Here is a 19627-nt window from a genome sequence, read left to right as displayed (position 1 = left end):
GTGCGTGTTGTGGGGGGGGGGGGGGAGGATTTGCAGGACTGGAGGAGGGGCGGGCAGTTTAAAAGAGGTGCCATGTGGTTTTCATTTCTGCTCGCTTTGATTTACCAGGTTGTCTCCTAACATGAAAAAAGAGATTTGTCTATTCTCTTTAACGTATCACATTAAAGAGGAAACGCTTCCTCTTTTAACCTGCTGCGCAAACTTCAAAGCAGTCAGCGTGGAGGTGGCTGCTGGTCCCAACCCCTTGTGACTTGCCGCCACTGGCGAGAAACCGGCAGGATGATTGCTCGCTCAGGTCGACCGCTCTCTTCCTGACTGCCAGTCTGCCCTCCTCTCTTATGTCGCTTTGGGGGTAAGAGAGAAGGGGTGGGGGCGAAAATGAACGTTCAAAAGAATATGCAGTGATACAAAGCTTGCTTGGAGCCTGGGAGGAGAAGGATGGGTATCTTTCCCTTTCAGCTGGGGTCTTGCACTTACACTGTTTGTCTAGCTTGTCAATCAGGGTAAATGGAACGATCTGCTCTCTTCGCTTGCACCCACAGGTTGTAAAGTCATTAATTGCTCTCCATCCAGGTTTCATCAAGCTCTCCCTTCATGTGTTCCTCCTGCAGTTCTGCTGGAGAATGGCTGCCAGGGTTTGGACTCAGAGCTACAGGTCTGCAGCGCTTTTCACCTATTCCGTGTTTTTCCTTCTGTGGCGTGCCGAAACTCATGGCAATCTGGTAAGTTTAAGCTCTCCTTATTCCTAGACACTCTTGAGCTTTGGTGCTTTTAAAAAAAATCCCTTCTCCCGCTGCAACATTATTAAGTCTTATTTCACAGGAGGACAGCACGCAGACAGAAGCTGTTCTCACGTGTGTATGAGCGAAGTGGTGAGAAATAATTTGTATCTTGGTTTGCATCTCGCAGTTTTTTAAAGTTTCAGAAATATTTTCAAAGGAAATTTTCGAAATCAGTTTGTTCTGCGCCTGGTTTTATTTTTAAACGGCATGCATTGTTTTATGTTTTTCAGATTTGCAGAGTGTGAAAGAGAGCACTTTTTGGCAAAAACTATTTGAAACATTTTAGTAAGCTTATAAATCAAACTATCCACTATAAACTGTTGGATATATATATTGTGTGTGTTTTTTTGGACAGCAGAGTCGTTCTATATGGTTGCCCAGTTAAACTGAACCTCCCCTATCCTTATGCATCCTCGCACCGAAGTTTGTAAACGTAGGTTTCTTATTTAACCTTGCTGTTTCCAAATGTAGACTCTCATCACACACAGCTGTAGCTTTCCGTCTTTTTAAAAAATATCTTCTCCCCCCCCCCCCCTCCACTTTCAGTCGCTCAATTTTATTTTCCCTCAGCCTTTGCATCAATCAATGATACTGGGGCTCGCACTTTAAATGGTGTTTGCACGAGCTGGGAACCTGCATTTAAGAGATGGTAGAGAAAATTAAATAATTGGGTTGAAGATATTTTAAATTTAAATCTGAAGAAAAGACAACATTGAATTTTTAACGTTAGGAGGAGCTGATGAGGTGAAAGGCTTTATTTCGTTAAAGGTCAGATGAAAGAGAAATGAACGCAGTCGTGGCTGGGAGCAGGGCAGTGTATTGAGGCTGGGGAGGGCACTCTGCAGCCACCTTCATGCTTGTCTAGACGAGCAGAGGCGCGTTAAAGTTGCCTCAAACGTGAGGCCTTTCATGTACCCCCTGGTTCGGCTGTGTTAAAACTCTGGCACATCACGTGGGTTTTGTTTTGTCTCTCTCCTCCCACCCCCACCACCCCCCGCTCTTTAGTTTCAACCCCGAGGGTAGAAGGGAGAAGCTATTAAGGGAAGGGGGTGGGGAAGGGGAGTTTGATGCAATCGATTGTAGCGAAAGGGCGCATTTTAAACAAAAAGAACTTGAGAGACTACTGAAACTGCAAGAGACTAAATTGCTGACGGTTTGCAGAAACAAAATTGGATGTCATTAACTCCACCGATTAGCTAACTGTTTCCCCAAGGAAAGGAAAACAGATTATTTGCTGTGGTTTATTTTGATATTCTGAGGGTTGTTCTCCCAAACACAGCTGCACGGGGGTCCGGAACAATTTGCTTCACCGTCACCACCCCACCTCCCCCGGACGTAGAGTCCCGATATAAATATGCGATGGGAGCGCAGCGGGACACCGCTACTACAATTACTCACCCCTGTGAGCGGGAGGGACGCAAATGGACTGGCGCATGCTCCTGAGAGAGGCACCTGAATTTACATGGCGCCTTTTTTCAACATTCCCCACCCCCATGACACTTGGTATATTTTTGTAAAAAGTGTGTTGTTGTGCACTTTTAGAAACGTGGCAGCCCATTTTGCACGGAAAGATGTGAAAGTGACCGATTCATCTGTTGCTGCTGGAGAGGGCAGATGTATTCTGGAGGTCGGGAGCTGCCTGCTCCTTCACGTCACCTGAAGGGGCAGACAGGGCCTCTGTTACATTTCCTCCGACAGAAGACGCTTTCCACCGTGCAAACCGCCCCTCCCTTTTCTAACCTGGACTGAGTGCCAGCCGAGTATCTGTGCCTGGAGTTGGGCATGAATCCAAAATCCGCTGTCTCAAAGGTGAGAGTGCTGAGCCACAAGTGAAATCCGAGCAATTAACAGGGTAGACCTTTTCCACAAATAATAACTGCAGTGATTTCCCCTTCTCCTGCCCTCACACGTGGTGTCTGGGTATGGGAGGCACAAGCATCTTGGAAGTGTCTTAATGTAGCCAGCCAGTCTTCCTGCTAATAGCACAGACCATGATTCACATTGGCCTGAAATTATTGTTTTTGCAAGGTAGAACTGAGGGAAGAAAATAAATAAACTCTCAACTCAAAAGGTGCATTAGAGCAAGTGTATGACTGGCCAAAGGAATTTAGACACCAGAAACTGCAGATGCTAGAATATGAAGCAACAAATAATCTGAAGACTTGCACCACAGCAAGATACCCATAAAGGAATGCTGCTGACTGCACCTTCTAGGTTACAGGAATATGTGCTGAAACTTGGTGCAGCTAGTGTGAAACTTGTTGGGGAAGGACTACAGTCCGGCCTTTCTGCTTTTGCACACAGTGGGTAAGCCCCTGAAACATTGACCTATCCAGATAGATCTGTTCATTCATACGCAAGTACATCAAGGAAGTTCAAAAAGAAAACAAAACAATGCAGAATATAGTGTTGGCCCTCCATTGGTCGGGATCTACAATGAATGTTGTGACCTAACTGTCGAAGTTGCTACGCAAGCCAGGGCAGTACGATATGGAGAGCAAGATGTTGCCCGTGTAGCAGATTCGCCCTCTTCACGCAGATGATGAATTCAAAGGAATGGCAGAGACCGCTACAGTTTTGCACCAGCAGTGTCGTAGGAGTTGCTGGTCAGTGTTGAACTCAACAGGACTGCCTTTTCCTCTGGGTTTACCTCCATACCGTTCCCCATGAGTGGGTATGGCTGCAGGGCAGCGGAGGTTTGAAATCAGAGTTTCCCTTCTAGATGAGCTGCTAACCATGGCTGTCGAGCGCCATCTGTCCAGACAATGGGGTTACAGTTAGAGAATAAGTGTAGGCAGGCAAATTGCGAGGGCTAAAGATGAGGTAGACTGACAAATCAGGAGTTCATTTTTATGATTCAAGAAGCCAGTTTAAGTCTTATAACAATGGCATAGAAGCTGTCCTTGAGCCTGGTGGTTCATGTTTTTGAATTTCTGTATCTTCTGCCCAATGGGAGAGGGGTGAAGGGAGAATGACTGGAGTGGGAGGGGTTTCTGTTGGCTGTTTTCGTGAGGCAAAGTTGGGAAGTGTAGACAGTTAATGGAGGGGAGACTGTGTGATGGACTGGGCTACGATTACAACCCTATCCAATTTATTGTGATCTTATGCAGGTCAGTTGCCAAACCAAACTGTGATGGACCTGGATAGGGTGCTTTCCATGTTGCATCTGTAAAGTTTGGTGGGGGTATAACTATTTAGAACGGATATAGGGCTACAGACTCAGATGCACAAAGATGGTCATGATAGGAACTTCGTCTGGGGATAGGATGATTCATTTGATTTGCCAGGTAACCAAATGTAGCTCAGCAGAGGCAGATTATTGTGTGCATGCTGCCGAGGTCACGTCTGTCTATATCCTTACCAAAGTTGCACTATTGCAAATGGGATTATTTTCCCTTTCTCCTTTCTGGATAATGACAACAATGATTTATGGGGTTCTCAGCCCAACTCGTAGTGGAAAAAGTCAGTGAAGAGCTCGTGCATTGCCTTCAATTGTTTGTTTAGAAGATGACCCTGTCTTGGGTTACTACCACACAAACAATATAGTAAAGATGCTTCATACAGTCTCGCTTGCAATCCATAGATAGTAATACAGGGGAATCCAGTTGATTTCCTTTCCCCTCTCATCTACATTTGCATTAATAGATTCCTTGCAGGGATTGTCTATACTTTTGCATGGAAAAGAACTCCTCTGAGTCTTGTTTTCTACCCCTAACAATTAATTATTTTGCATGTACTAATATACCTATTTTTATTAAACAAAAAAAAATTCTGGTGTAACTTGGCAGCTTAAGCAGCATTTGTGGAGTCAAAACATGTAAGTTGATGTGGGTTGAGACCCAGGATCAGGATTGATAGAGAAGAGGAAACATTGGCAGCAAGTTGCAGTACACACAAGGGTTGGGAACAGGAAAAAAGTCAGCATGTAATCAGGAACTAGACAGGGAGGAGATGATGGGCAGATGGAACCAGTTGGGGGAGAGGATGAGAAGGATGATCAAAGAGAGATGATGATTAGATGAACAGGTGAATGTGTGTGGGAGGGAAACACTGCGGTGTAGATGATCTGAAATTGGAAAGTTCAAAGTAAATTTATTCACAAAGTTCATGTAGGTATGTTACCATGCGGTTAATTTCCTTGTGAGTATTTACAGGAAAAATGAAATACAATAGAATTTTACAAAAAATTATTCATAAACACTGACAAAACAAGCAATGCACAAAAGAAGAGAAATTGTGCAAATAAAAATAATGCTGACAACATGAGTTCTTGAAAGGACTCTTTCAATCTTTAAATGTTCACACTATTGAGTTGTATGAAACTGAAGGAAAATATGAAATACTGCTCTTCCAAATTGTATTTGGCCTCTCCTTAGCAAAGAAGGCAGAGGGCAAACAGATTGGTGTGCGAGTGGGAGGAAGCTTGAGATGCCTGCTGCGGACAGAGCACGGATGCTCCACAAAGCTGTCACCTGGTTTGCAGTTGGTTTCACTAATTTAGAGAAGATCTCATTGTGAACAGCAAGCATTGAGATCAGGTTGGAGGAAGTGCATGTAATTCTCTCTCTCTCGGGAGGGCTATTTAGGTCCCTGCATGCTGGCAAGAGACATGGTGATGTGAAAGGTTCCTTTAGTTATGGGGGAATTTGAATGGATGGGAATGCGTAGGTGGCGAGTGATGAGCAGATGGGAGTCTTGAAAAGAGTGATCCTTGTGGACGGCAGGAAGTGGGGGAGAGGGGAAGATGTGACATGATGGTATCACCTTAGAGCTCATGGGAATGGTGGAGGAGGATGTGTTGGATGCAGATGCTGGTGGAGTGAAGAGTGAGGACAGAACTCTATTGCTGTTCTGTCTGGGGACGGAGGCGGTGATTAGAACAGACATTGTGGGAATAGGAAGAAACACATGAGGGCTTTGTTGTGGTCTAAACTACAGCAGAGGGGAAATCAGAATGGTTTCCTTAAGGAGGAATCTTGCTTGGCAAACTTGAAGAAATTCTTTGAGGAAATAACAGGAAGAATAGATAAAGGTGAGTCAGTGAATGTTGTTGACTTGGATTCTCAGAAGCCTTTTGATAAGGTGATGCACATGAGCCTGCTAAACAAGATGAGAGCCCATACTACTACAGGAAAAATACTAGCATGGATAGAAGATTGACAGACAGAAAGCAAAGAATAGGAATATAAGGTGTCTTTTCTGGTTGGCTGCTGTTGAATGGTGATGTTCTACAGTGGTTGGTGTTGGGACCACTTGTTTTCACATTATATGTCAATGATTTGGATGACTGAATTGATGGCATTTTGGCTAATTTTGTGGACAATACAAAGGTGAAGGGCAGGTAGTGTTGAGGAAGCAGAGGGTCTGCAAAAGGACTTAGATTAGAGAATGGGCAAAGAAGTGGAGATGGAATATAGTGAGGGGAGTTTATGGTCATGCACTTGGGTAGAAGGAATAAAGGTATAGACTATTTTCTAAATGGAGAGAAAATTCAGAAATTAGAGGTGCAAGGGGACTTGGGAGTCCTCGTGCAGTATTCCTTTAAGATTAACTTGCAGGTTGAGTCAGTAGAGGACTAGAACATAAACAAGGATGTAATAAGGCATTGGTTAGACCACACTTGGAACATTGTAGTAATTTTGGAACCCTTATCTAAGAAAGGATGTATCATCATCAACGCTGTTCTCACTGGCATCTCTTACGTTTCGTACACATCTGTCCTTACCCCGTCCTCCTGCCACCACACTAGGGTAGAATTCCTCTTGTCCTCACCTACCACCCTTCCAGCCTCTGCGTCCAGCATGTAATTTTCCATAACCCGCCATCTCCAATGGGATCCCACCACCAAGCATATCTTTCCCTTCTCTTCCCCACCCCCACCACTTTCTGCAGGGACTACACAACTTCCTTGTCTAGTCGTCCCTTCCCACTGATCTCCCTCCTGGTACTTGTACTTGCAAGTGGAACAAATGCCACACCTGCCCCTACACCTGTTCCCTCAGTACCATTCAAGGCCCCAAACAGTCCTTCCAGTTGAGTCGACACTACAGGAGTCTGTTGGGGTCATCTACTGTATCCAGTGCTCCTGGTCTGGCCTCCTGTATATCAGTGAGACCCAACATAGAGTGGGAGATCCCTTTGTTGAGCATCTATGTTCCATCTGCCAGAAAAAGCGAAATCTCCCATTAGTCATCCATTTCAATTTTTCTTCCCATTCCCATTCTGACATGTCAGTCCATGTCCTCCTCTACTGCTGTGATGAGGTCACACTCAGGTTGGAGGAGTAACACCTTGTATTCCATCTGGGGAGCCTCCAACCTAATGGCGTGAACATCAATTTCTCAAACTTCTGGTAATGCTCTGCCCCCCCCCCCCCCACCCCTTACCATTCCCCATTCCCATTTTTCTCCTTCACCTTATCTCCTTACCTGTCCATCACCTCCCTCTGGTGGTCCTCCTTTCCTTTCTTTCATGGTCTTCTATCAGATTCTCCCTTCTCCAGCCCTTTGTCTCTTTCACCAATCAACTTCCCAGCCTTTTACTTCATACCCTCCCCTTCTCCCAGTTTCACCTATCACCTGCCACCTTAGACTACTTCCTCCCCCTCACCTCACCTTCTTAGACTGATTTCTCTTTCTTTCCAGTCCTGATGAAGGGTCTTGACCTGATATGTTGACTGCTACTCTTTTACATAGATACGGTGTGGCTGCTGAGTTTCTCCATCATTTTTGTGCTGGCATTGGAGAGGCTAAGTGGCCATTCATGAGAATGATTCTGTGAATGAAAGGGTTAACGTATGAGGAACATTTGATGGTTCTAGGCCTGTACTCTTGAGTTTAGAAGAATGAGGGGAGGTCGCATTAAAAACTATTGAACATTGAAAGGTCTAGATACAGTGGATGTGGAGAAGATGTTTCTTGTAATGGGAGAGGCTAGGATCAGAGGGTACAGCATCAGAACAGAAGAACATCCCTTTAGAACAGAAGCAAGGAATTTCGTAGGCAGATGGTGGTGAATTTATTGCCACAGACGGCTGTGGAGATAAGTGATTAAGTTTATTAAAGTAAATGTTGATAGGTTCTTGATTAGTACGGGCATCAAAGATTATGGAGAGAAGGCAGGAGAATGTGGTTGAGAGGGATAATAAATCACCATGATGGAATGGCAGAGCAGACTTGATGAGCTGAATGGCCTAATTCTGCTCCTATGTCTGATGGTCTTGTAGTCTAACATGGAGGATTCAGTGGGTCACACTGCAGTTGTGGTGGGAAATGGACCGTCAGCAGTTCAGATTGATACTCTTCATCTGGCAAAGGAGCACATTACTCTAACAGAGGAGATGGGAGAGGACAGTGAAGCTGCTTCATGTAATGTGTTGCCAATGTGGTGAACTCTGGCTGATGTTGTATCGTCTGATCTTGTGGGCAAAATTGCGGAATATTAAAGGACAACGTGATGGCAAGCGCAGATGCGCAGTCCTGATTTAAAAACACGAAGGAAGAACAAGTTTTTGGAAGTTGCAGAACTTTCAAAAGGGGCTGGTTACATTGCTGCCTGTGTGGTCCACAGGATGTCTGGTATCTATCCTGTTCCGTGGAACGCTAGGTTATAAGCTTGCTGAGGGAAGGACCAACTCCTCTTTGTAGGTTAATGTCTGTCTTGCTCTCCCACTCCTCCTGGAGGCTGGTTTTGGATGCCATCTTGATGGTTAAAAGACCTGCAGAATGGTTCTTTTGCATGGGTAGTCAGTGTTTACCAATTGGATTGGCAAACGTATCTCTTCGTGATGGTGGGCTTGAATAAGGGTGGTGGGGGCAGTGTTCTCTTAAGTCCAACAGAGTGAAAATGTGTTCCTGTCTGGCCAAACTTATCAGTTGCCCTCACAGAATGCAAACACGCTGATTGCTCCTGGGGTCAAACCAAGGCATTCCAAGAACTCGTGTTGAGAAAGTTATTCTCCTGAATCATGACTGTTTGGAACTCTGTTCCTCAAATGGCAATATAAGCACACTCTTTGAATATTTTTAATGCGTGGTTAGATGGATCATTGATAAGTAAAGGAGGGTGAAAGAATATTGGGAATAGAGGAAGAGGTTACAATCAAATCCGCCATGATTCCATTAGGTATGGTACAGGTTTGAGAGATTGAGTGGCCAACTACTGATTCAGATGTTTATAAGATTTTCATCATAACCTTGCTGTTCCTTGAGACATCTGACATCTCATTACAGACCTTGCCTCTATCTCTAATACTCAGAATCAAGGCATTTATTAATCGGTCTTGAAAGCTCGAATATTTTTATTCAGAAGAAAAAAAACAAGATTTACAGAGTGCAACACATAGATACATCTCAAAATAATTTGTGTACATTTATATATTGTAATAAAATTGATCAAAATGTTATAGCATAACACATAAAGGTATACCAATCTGTAATCAAAAATTTAAAGATAAGTCATACATCATAAAATAAATATTTTTTTATAAAAAAAGTCAACCCCCTACCAACTACCAAAGAAAAAAAAGCTGATGGATGATAATGGATAAGTAGAAAAAAAAACATTCGCTTAAGAAGAGAAGATAAAAATATACATAAAAGTCTGTGCACTGTTAAACTTTATAAATTGGAAAAGTCATTTAGGGAAGGTCCCCAGATATCAAAGATTGTTTCGAATTTAAGACTGAGCAGCGAATCTTTTCTAAATTTAAATAAGACATAATATCACGTAGCCATTGAAGATGTGTAGGAGGAGTAGACTTCCATTTAAGCAAGATTGCTCTTCTTGCTAAAAGAGAGGTAAAAACTAAAACCTGTAGGTTAGGAGTATTTAAAATTATATCTTCATTTGCAATAATACCAAACAAGGCAGTAAGGGGATTTGGGTCAAATTGGACCCTGAAAAGTTGTGAGAAGGTATGAAATACTTCCTGCCAAAACTTTTCAATTTTAGGGCAAAACCAAAACATATGAATTAAAGAGGCATCAGCAGAGTTGCATTTATTACAAAGTGGAGAAACATTCGGGTAAAAACTGGACAGCTTCTGTTTAGAAATGTAAGCTCTATGAACCACTTTAAATTGTAGAAGAGAATGACAAGCATAGAAGGATGATTTATTAACCCGTTTAGGAATTTTATTCCATCTATCATCAGAAATCTGACAATTTAGGTCATCCTCCCAAGCTTTTATTTTATCTAAAAAGTCTTGTCTAGAATCAATCAACAAGTTATAGATACCGGTAATAGAACCATTAACAAAAGGTTTTAAATTTAAAAGATCAACCAGTAAATTTTTCAGGAGCTATAGGAAAAGTAGTTAATTGGAAACGTAGGAAATCTCTAATTTGAAGGTATCTGTAAAAATGTGTTTTTGGGAGTGAAAATTTATTTGACAATTGGTCAAATGAAGCAAGAGATCCTGAGATAAACAGGTCCCAAAAACACTTAATACCTAGTTCATCCCAATCTTTAAAGACTTTCAGTCATGGAAGGGATAAAAAAAATAATTAAGGAGAATGGGAGATGATAATGAAAAATTCGTTAAAACAAAAAATTTCCTCAATTGAGCCCAAATCCTTAAAGTTTGCTTAGCAATTATGTTATCTGTTATTTTATTTGCTGAAATAGAAGAGTATGATCCAAGAAGAGAGACAATAGAGGAATTTTTTACAGAATTAACTTCTAAGGAGACCCATGATGGGCAATCTTTACGATAAATATAATAGGACCAGAAAGTAATATTCCTTATATTGGCAGCCCAATAGTAAAACCTAAAATTGGGTAGGGCTAATCCACCCATCTCTTTATTTCTTTGTAGGTAAACTTTACTTAAACGAGCTTGTTTATTATTCCAAATATAAGATTTTAAAATTGAATCTAAAGAATCAAAGTAGGTCTTAGGAATAAAAATAGGTAAGGCCTGAAAAAGATATAAAAATTTAGGCAGAATCTTCATTTTAATCGAATTAATTCGGCCAATTAGGGATAAAGAAAGAGGGGACCATTTAGAAAGTGTCTTTTTTCACATAATTCAATAAGGGGTTTAAGTTTTCTTTAAATAAATTCTTGAAGTTTTTAGTAATTGTTACACCTAGATATGTAAATTGACTTGTAACAACTTGGAATGGAAATTTGGCATTTGATGACATTAGGTCATTTAAAGGAAGTAGCTCACTTTGACCTCAAACCTGCCTGTCCAGGTAGACCTATTGTCTTAGCTTGCTCCTGCCCCACTGAACTCATTTCTGCATACCTTGACACTGTCTTATCTCCCCTTGTTCAATCTCTTCCCACCTATGTTCGTGACTCTTCTCATGCTTTGAATTTTTTCAATGATTTTAAGTTCCCTGGCCCCCACCGTCTTATTTTCACCATGGACGTACAGTCCCTATATACCTCCATCCCCCACCGAGATGGTTTCGAAGCTTTTCGCTTTTTTTTGGATTCCAGACCTAACCAATTCTCCTCTACCACCACTCTCCTCCGTCTAGCGGAATTAGTTCTTACTCTCAATAATTTCTCCTTTGGCTCCTCCCACTTCCTCCAAACCAAGGGTGTAGCCATGGGCACCTGTATGGGTCCCAGTTATGCCTGCCTTTTTGTAGGCTTTGTGGAACAGTCCATGTTCCAAGCCTATATGGGTATCCGTCCCCCTCTTTTCCTTCGCTACATCGACGACTGCATTGGTGCTGTCTCTTGCACGCGTGCTGAGCTCGTTGACTTCATTAACTTTGCCTCCAACTTTCACCCTGCCCTCAAATTTACCTGGTCCATTTCCAACACCTCCCTCCCCATCTCTGGAGACAGCCTATCTACAGATATCTACTATAAGCCTACAGACTCTCACAGCTACCTGGACAATTCCTCTTCCCACCCTGTCTCTTGCAAAAAGGCTATCCCCTTCTCACAATTCCTCCGTCTCTGCCGCATCTGCTCTCCGGATGAGGCTTTTCATTCCAAAATGGTCAAAATGAATCCAAACTCAGGTTGGAGGAACAACACCTTATAAACCGGCTGGGTAGCCTCCAACCTGATGGCATGAACATTGACTTCTCTAACTTCCGTTAATGCCCCTCCTCCCCTTCTTACCCCATCCCTGACATATTTAGTTGTTTGCCTGTTCTCCACCACAGAAGCAGGCCATTCAGCCCAACAATTCTGTGCATATTCATGTACCACTTGGCTTTTTCCCTAATCCCCACATAACTTGAAGTACTTGTACTTAAATAGCTTCTCCTTCAATTATTGGCTTTGCATGTGCCTTGTTAAACCCCTGTAGCAGTAAATTTCACACCTTAACTAAGCTGCCCTATAGTGCATTTTTGGACTGGATTAATAATTGAAGAGCTTTCTGTTTTGTCCGGGTTTCATGAATAAGATTGTCCAAAGCACTGTGGTCTTCCTTGCTAAGCCCAAGTCTGTTTCTGGGATTAGATGTTTTCTGTTCATGAGATCTTCACTGATACATGGTTCCCACCCAAAATTTCAATGTTTCCTTTCTCCCCTCACCGCTGAGTTCCTCCTGCAGGTTGTTTGTTGCTTCAGATTCTAGCTCCTGATGTTTCTTGTGTCTCAGCTGTTTCTCTATGACTCTGTGATTCCCTACCCCAAAATATTTTGGGGTATATGCACAACTTGCAGTAAGTACCTTGAAGTGTTGGTGGAACTTCTCCAGTGCCATCTCTGGAGAAGTTCCTCTGGGAGATGAACAACTGTCCTCTATGAAGCCATTATGTTTGTATGCCTGACATCAACCTCCTGAGACAAGGTCGCTGTTTCAGAAATCCGGTTTGGCAAGTGATGAGAGAGGGAGCAGGAACACAGAGCGAATGCTTCAAGGACATCCTCAAAGTGTCCTTGAACTTTCCAAGGAAGGTCAAGCTAAAAGAGAAGGTGTGCACTTAGATTTAGAGCATGTCCAAAGGTAAGCAGATACCAAATGTAAGGGGTATACAGCAGTGCAAATCACCTGGTCGACCCCCAGCTACTCCATCTGTGATGGAGGCTGTTGACTTCATAGCAGACTCAACAGCCACCTCAGCTCTGATGGAAATCAAGTATCTACCCTTTCATTCTCTCTTTTCCCACCACACACCAGCTGGGCAGAAGATACAAAGGCTTGAGACAAGTATCACCAGGCGCAAGAATGGATCCTGTTGTGTTGTTTTAAGACTTGTGAATGGACCTCTTGTATGGTAAAGATGAGCTCCTGATATCTTGTTTGTACTTTATCATAGTCTTTTAGACCTTATTTGACTAAGTTCACTGAGCTTTCTCTATAAGTACAACAATACTTCGCAATCTGCTATGGTTTTCCTTCTGTACCACTTGGATGTGCTTATGTGTGGAATGATCGGTACGGATAACATGAGAATGATCGCTCTTCGTTGTATCTCATTACATGAGACAATATTAAACCTATCCCGAACTTGGAAGGACCAGGAAAGAAACATGACCAATCTTAGTCAATGTAATTCACCTTGCATACTAAGGATCATCCCAGGCCTATTATTTGTTTTGTTCCATTAGGATGTTAACTGTGCTATCTATAAAACTACTGAGGACTTTCAGCTTCAGCAAAACAACAAGTAGCACAAACAAGTGCAGAAGTTTAAGTTTAACTGGTTTTGGACAGGCATGTTTTGATGCCTGTGCTTTACCCTTGATCAAATACAGGAAGCCCCTAGGTTACACCAGGCTTGCATTCCTGCAAACTGTTCATAAGCTGAAGAACAAAAGCTGTGTTGAAGAGGATCACAGAAACATTTGTGATGGGGAGAGCAAACAGGAGAAGGAAAAGTGGCTCCCAGCTGGTCTCACTGACTCCTGGATCTGCTTGGGTCAATGCAGCCCTTGATTGTTGCAGCATGGGGTATTTGTGGGGGGGGGGGGGGGAAGTAGAGTGGGAGAAAATTCACACACAAATGCCTCTTTCCCACCTGACAGAAGAAGACTGCAGCCCTGTAGCCATCAGCAAGTTCAACCCAATTCATCCTAGTAGTGTCGCAAATGCATGTTCATATGTGCAGTTGTCCACAAGTCAGATGTTCATGACCTGGGAAGGGCCTCAAATGCTTATGCTTAGTAAAGGTTTACCATGTCTCTGCTCCCCTACCCACTGTCAAGTTGCATTTCTCAGTTTGATGAGTGAGTGATTTTTATGCGCTGGCTGAAGGCCTAGTTGGTGTGGTCTTTCATTGATCCTATTATGGTTATTGAATTTATTGAGTATGCTTGCAAGAAAATGAATCTCAGGGTGACATATACAGTGCCTATAAAGAGTATTCACCCCCCCCCCCCCCGAAGCTTTCATGTTTTGTTTTATAACATTGAATTTGGCCTTTTTGACACTGATCAACAGAAAAAGACTTTTTCATGTTAAAGTGAAAACAGATCTCTACAAAGTGATCTAAATTAATTAAAAAATATGAAACACAAAATATTTGACTGCATAAGTATTCATCCCCTTCAAGTCAGTAGATGCACCTTTGGCAGCAAATGTAGCTCGAATCTGTGTGGATAGGTCTCTATCAGCTTTGCACATTTGAACACTGCAATTTTTCTCCATTCTTCTTTACAAAACTACTCAAGCTATATCAGATTGCATGGGGATCGTGAGAGAACAGCCCTTTTCAAGTCCAGCCACAAATTCTCAATTGGATTGAGGCCTGGACTCTGACTTGGCCACTCCAGGATATTAGCTTTGCAGTTTTTAAGCTATTCCTGTGTAGCTTCGGCTTTATGCTTGGGGTCATTGTCCTGCTGGAAAACAAATCTTCTCCCAAGTCGCAGTTCTCTTGCAGACTGCATCAGGTTTTCCTCCAGGATTTCTCTGTATTTTGCTGCAGTGAAGCATCCCCACAGCTACGCCAAACATATCATTTAGTCTGATTTGGGGAAAAAAGCTCAATTTTGGTTTAATCAGACCGTAGAACCTTCTTCCAGCTGACTTCAGAGTCTCCCACATGCCTTCCGGCAAATTCTAGCTGTGATTTCATATGAGTTGTTTTCAAAAAGGGCTTTCTCTTTGCCAGTCTCCCATAGAGCTGCACCTGGTGAAGTAGGTTGTTGTATGCACAGTCTTTCTCACTTGGCCACTGAAGCTTGCAATTCCTCCAAAGCTGTCATAGGTCCCCTTGTACAGACACTCAGCTTTTGAGGATGGTTTGCTCTAGCCAATTTACAGCTCTGCCATATTTTTTCCTTGTCTTGATGATTGACTTAACTGTACTGTAAGGGACATTCAGTGACTTGGAAATTTTCTTGTATCCATGTCTGACTTGTGCTTTTCAATAACCTTTTTGAGGAGTTGGTTGGAGTAATTTTTTAAATGGTTTTCATGGTGTAGTTTTTGTCAGGATACTAACTCGCCAGCAGCTGGATCTTCTCCCTCCTCCTCCTTCATGGTGCATTGACGCGCCAACTGGACTGGAGTGTGGTGTAATGAGTTGGGAAATAAAACCCCGACTAGTTCTCTCTCAACTGAACCCAAAAAGCCCTACAGATTTTAAATGATGAAAGGCAATATTGTGAATTAAAGTCACTTCCTTAACTTAGTTTTTAAATGAGAACTGTCAACCCCCAAAGCTGGTAGTGCAGCCTGTATTTGCTTTCGTTCAATCTTGTATGCCTCACAATGTAAAATAGTGTTCAACTGTTTCACAATGATGATAATAGCTACGTACCCCAGAGTGATGTTTTCCAACAAGATATAGGAATAATTAAGCATAGTATGCCCAATTCAGTTCAAGTCAATATATTCCCTTCTCCCATCAATCCAACGCTTTTGTATTTTGTAAAGGTGTCTCCCTTTATACCCATTATCCCACAAGTCTTGCCATAATCCCTGAATTCTTAGCCCCACCAACCACTTATCTTCTGATTTGTTAAGTGGAAGGTCTATATCCAGTGTTGAACTTTAACAGCCTTTTTGGCCAAACAATCTACCCACTCATTCCCCTCAACACCTCTATGTGCAAGGACCCCTAGACCTATACTTTGAATATGAAATAAAGTTTGAAGAGCTTCCAGCAGTAAATCAGACCTACTACTAGAACGACCTGTTTTATGACTGGTCAAAACTGAAAAGGAATCTCAACAAATTATAACTTTGCAGGGACAGATTTCCTCCACCACTGTAAGCCAAAACAATGGCAACCAGTTCTGCAGTATACACTGATAAATTGTTAGCAAGACATTTCTTTATTGTTACTTGTAATTCAGGCACAAAAACAGCTACACTGACATTCCTCATTAAATTAACTATAAAAATTAGTAAAAATTGTTAACATATCACAGTAATTTTCCTTAACATACTGATGAACCAACAGACTCTCAGGCATATAGGAACAGTTGGACCTTCCAGATACAGGTGTGTTTTTACTAAGTTGAAACCTCCAGACTGCACCCAGGTGATCTCCATTTAATTAATTAATGTGACTTCTAAAACCATTTGGCTGCATCAGTGATGATTTGGTGTGTCATATTAAAGGGGGTGAGAAAACTTTCAATTACTTAGTGTTTCATATTTGTAATTTAATCACTTTGTAGAGATCTGTTTTCACTTTTACACGAAAGTATCTTTTTCTGTTGATCTGTGTCAAAAAAAAGCCCAATTAAATCCACCATGACTCAATGTTGTAAAACAATAAAACATGAAAACTTCCAAGAGGGGTTCAGTATTTTTATAGCCACTGTATATACTTTGATAATGAATTTACATAGAACTTTGAATTTACTTTGAGTTCCATCATCTGGGTGTGAATAATTTCCTTTTGTGTATGAGTCTGATGGTGTATAGGCTTCTATCCCTTGCATCTTTTGTTGACTTTTGAAAGAGTAGCATCACAAGATAACAGTCACGGTCTTTCTGCATTGCCGGGTATAGTGATGAACTTGTTCCTCATTCCACTTTGGTCATAGATGTGCTTTGCCACTTAGTGTCCCAGCTAGATGACTGCTCAGTTAAGTTCTGAGCTTCAGGTGACTCTCAATCTCAGATAGCTGCTTCAGTTTACTTAGACTGAATTTGAGAATAACCTCAGTGTGGTAATGCTTTGCAAAGTGCAACTATTTCAGGAACATTTCAGTTCTTGCTGATTATTATGTGCTCAAAGGATGAAGCATGAACTCTTTGAAAAATAAATTTTCATCTACATTGCAATTATTTTGGAAACAATTTTTATAACTAATATTTTGCTTTAGGTAACTGACCTCTCACTTGCAAAATATCATGTAGAAGCCTAACTATCTGATTGACATGTAACATACCACATTTTTATACTCTTTCAATCTGTGCAAAGTTTTGGCTGAACTATTTCATTGTGCACTGTGCTGTGTCTGCTAATTGTTTGCCAGACCTGTCTTTAACCTCAAGTAGTGTGAATTGATGTTATATGAATGCATGGAAAAATTCATCTTGAAATAGACACTCAGTGGCCACTTAATTAGGTACACCTGTACATCTGCTTGTTAATGCAAATATCTAATCAGCCAATCTTGTTGCAGCAACTGAATGCATGCAATCACGGTGAAGAAGTTCATTTGTTCAGATCAAACATCAGAATGTGGAAGAAGTGTGATCTAAGAGACTTTGATCATGGAAGGATTGTTGGTGCCAGATGGGGCAGTTTGAGCATCTCAGAAACTACTGATCTCCTGGGACTTTCATGCATAATAGTGTCTAGAGTTTATAGAATGGTGCAAAAAAACCCCAAAAACATCCATTGAGCGGCAGTTCTGTGGACAGAAATGTCTTGTTAATGAGTGAGTTCAGAGGAGAATGGCCAGACGGGTTCAAGCTGACAGGAGGGCAACAGTGACTCAAATACCACTGTTACAACAGTGGTGTGCAGAAGAGCATCTCTGAATGCACAACATGTCGAACCTTGAAGTAGGTGGTTTACAGAAGTAGAAGATGATGAATATACATTCATTGACCACTTTATCAGGTACAAGAGGTTCCTCATAAAGTGACAACTGAATGTATGTACAGGTCATCCTTGGGTTACAAGCACTGAACTTATGGGCACCCCTGCATATGAATAATAATAATAAATTCAAATGTCTTCATATTTACATGTGTTCCGACAAACAGCAGAACTAGTTTTTTTTTTATCGCTTTCCACTTTTATTAATCGTTCTTTCTTATCATTCTAATGTGCCTTTGATGCCACTGTGGAGGTGTGGTTACCATATTGCATGATATTTTTGTGCACTGCCCAACCTACAGACAATATCAATCTGTAAAAACCGAATCTGTTAATGGGTGAAAACGTGTACATAGTATCATGAAACAACATCATTGACATCTGACTATAATGCTAATACAGTGGATTATGGTTAATTAGGACGCATCGGGATGAGAACATTTTGTCCCAATTTAATGGCTGCTTCATTTAGCCGAAGTTTCATGGAAATAGCTTTTTTAAAAAAATGGCAAACAATCATTTACACCAAAAAATCTGCAGGTGCTGGAAATCCAAAGCAACACACACAAAATGCTGGAGGAACTCAACAGGTCAGGCAGCATCTACAGAAAAAAGTACAGTCGATGTTTCGGGAATTCATCTGTTGTGTTCTTTTGACTGACTGTAAATGAACAAAATCAATGTAGACACTTATTGCAGATAACGAGTTGCCTTCATACAATGCTTACAATGATTGCACCCTCCAAATCTTAGTAATTCCTGACTTGTTGAAGTAGTGATGAGTAGTGAATGCGGTGAGCAAAACTGTTCTGAATTGTCTTTCTCCTTATTTCTCATTAAATATCAGTGACAAAAATCACTGCTTTTTGAACAGAAACACACACAACTGATGCTGTTTAAAAACTGATTGCTCTAAGCGCAGAGTAGTGCCCAACAGCTATGCAGGTGTACCTGACAAAGGCTAGTTAGAAACTGTTCAGCAACAGTCTCCTGCCAGTGTCCCAAATAAACAAAAGGAATCCTGGCTATTTTCTGGATTTTTAGCTTTTGTTCTTTGAGTTGTCCCAAATATATGACAACCCCAATCAACTGATGACTCAGTTAACTGGACTGCACTGTATTGGTTCTGTGTATAATAATCTTTATTTTGTTACGTACCCCGTAACTGGGTCACTTACCAGCAAAGATAGAGAGGTCCGTTGAAGTCTGATGGTACTATTTTTAACAGTATTTATTGATTAAAAATACACAAAATTATATCAATGCAAACATACAGTTAATATACTTCGTCAATACTAAATCTAAAAGCGCGGGGTATAATAATAATCAATAAGAAATAGCTCTATCGTTGTCTAGGGGATAATGTATTGTCCAATGGAAATATAAAAGTCACTTTAGTTCAGTCAAGCTATAGGCTGCAGCCTTTTTGGTTGGAGAGAAAGACGGAGGTTTAACTTGCCCATTCCTTTTATGATGTCAATCCTTCGAGAGTCGTTGGGGGACTGATTTCCCCTTCGAGGTTAGCTAAAGCCGTGCTTCCGTGGCAAGACCCACCAATTCCGAGGCAAATGGAAAAGAAAGCACGTGGGCTGGTTCCACCGGCTTTCGCTGTTACGCTGTTACAGGAGTTCTAGCATTTCTTCTGGTGCGTCTGAAGGGGCTGTTCCTCAGACCCTCTTTTATCCTGACTCTCAGGGTCTCAGATGTCAATCAGGGTGGGATGATGCAATCCCTCCACCAACCCCCCCCCTCGGTTCATTGCCTGGGGGCTTCGATGCATCGTACAGGATTCAATACACAAGTCCGTCTCCAAGAGACAATAGCCGGTATCAATGGGTCCGCCTTTCGGAGGCCAGGACACATTCCAAACTCTTTGTGGATTCTGCATGTCTTTCTCTCATTTCCTGGGTCTCCTGA

General features: G+C 41.8%; 1 protein-coding gene across 1 annotated transcript in view; it reads left to right on the top strand.

Moving 5' to 3' along the window:
* The first annotated feature begins 271 nt into the window (after positions 1-271).
* LOC140737272 (ADAMTS-like protein 2) overlaps positions 272-19627 on the top strand; it is a 149151-nt gene continuing 129795 nt past the window's right edge. The window contains exons 1-2 of the mRNA XM_073063628.1: positions 272-352; positions 612-722. Of these exons, the coding sequence (XP_072919729.1) occupies positions 624-722 (99 nt within the window). The 5' untranslated portion in view covers positions 272-352; positions 612-623. The remainder of the gene's footprint in view (positions 353-611; positions 723-19627) is intronic.

This window comes from Hemitrygon akajei, chromosome 12 (genome assembly GCF_048418815.1).
Source record: "Hemitrygon akajei chromosome 12, sHemAka1.3, whole genome shotgun sequence".
NCBI classification, from domain to species: Eukaryota; Metazoa; Chordata; class Chondrichthyes; order Myliobatiformes; family Dasyatidae; genus Hemitrygon; species Hemitrygon akajei.
The sequence above is the reverse complement of the archived record's forward strand: the minus strand, read 5'-3'. Positions and strand labels throughout refer to the sequence as shown.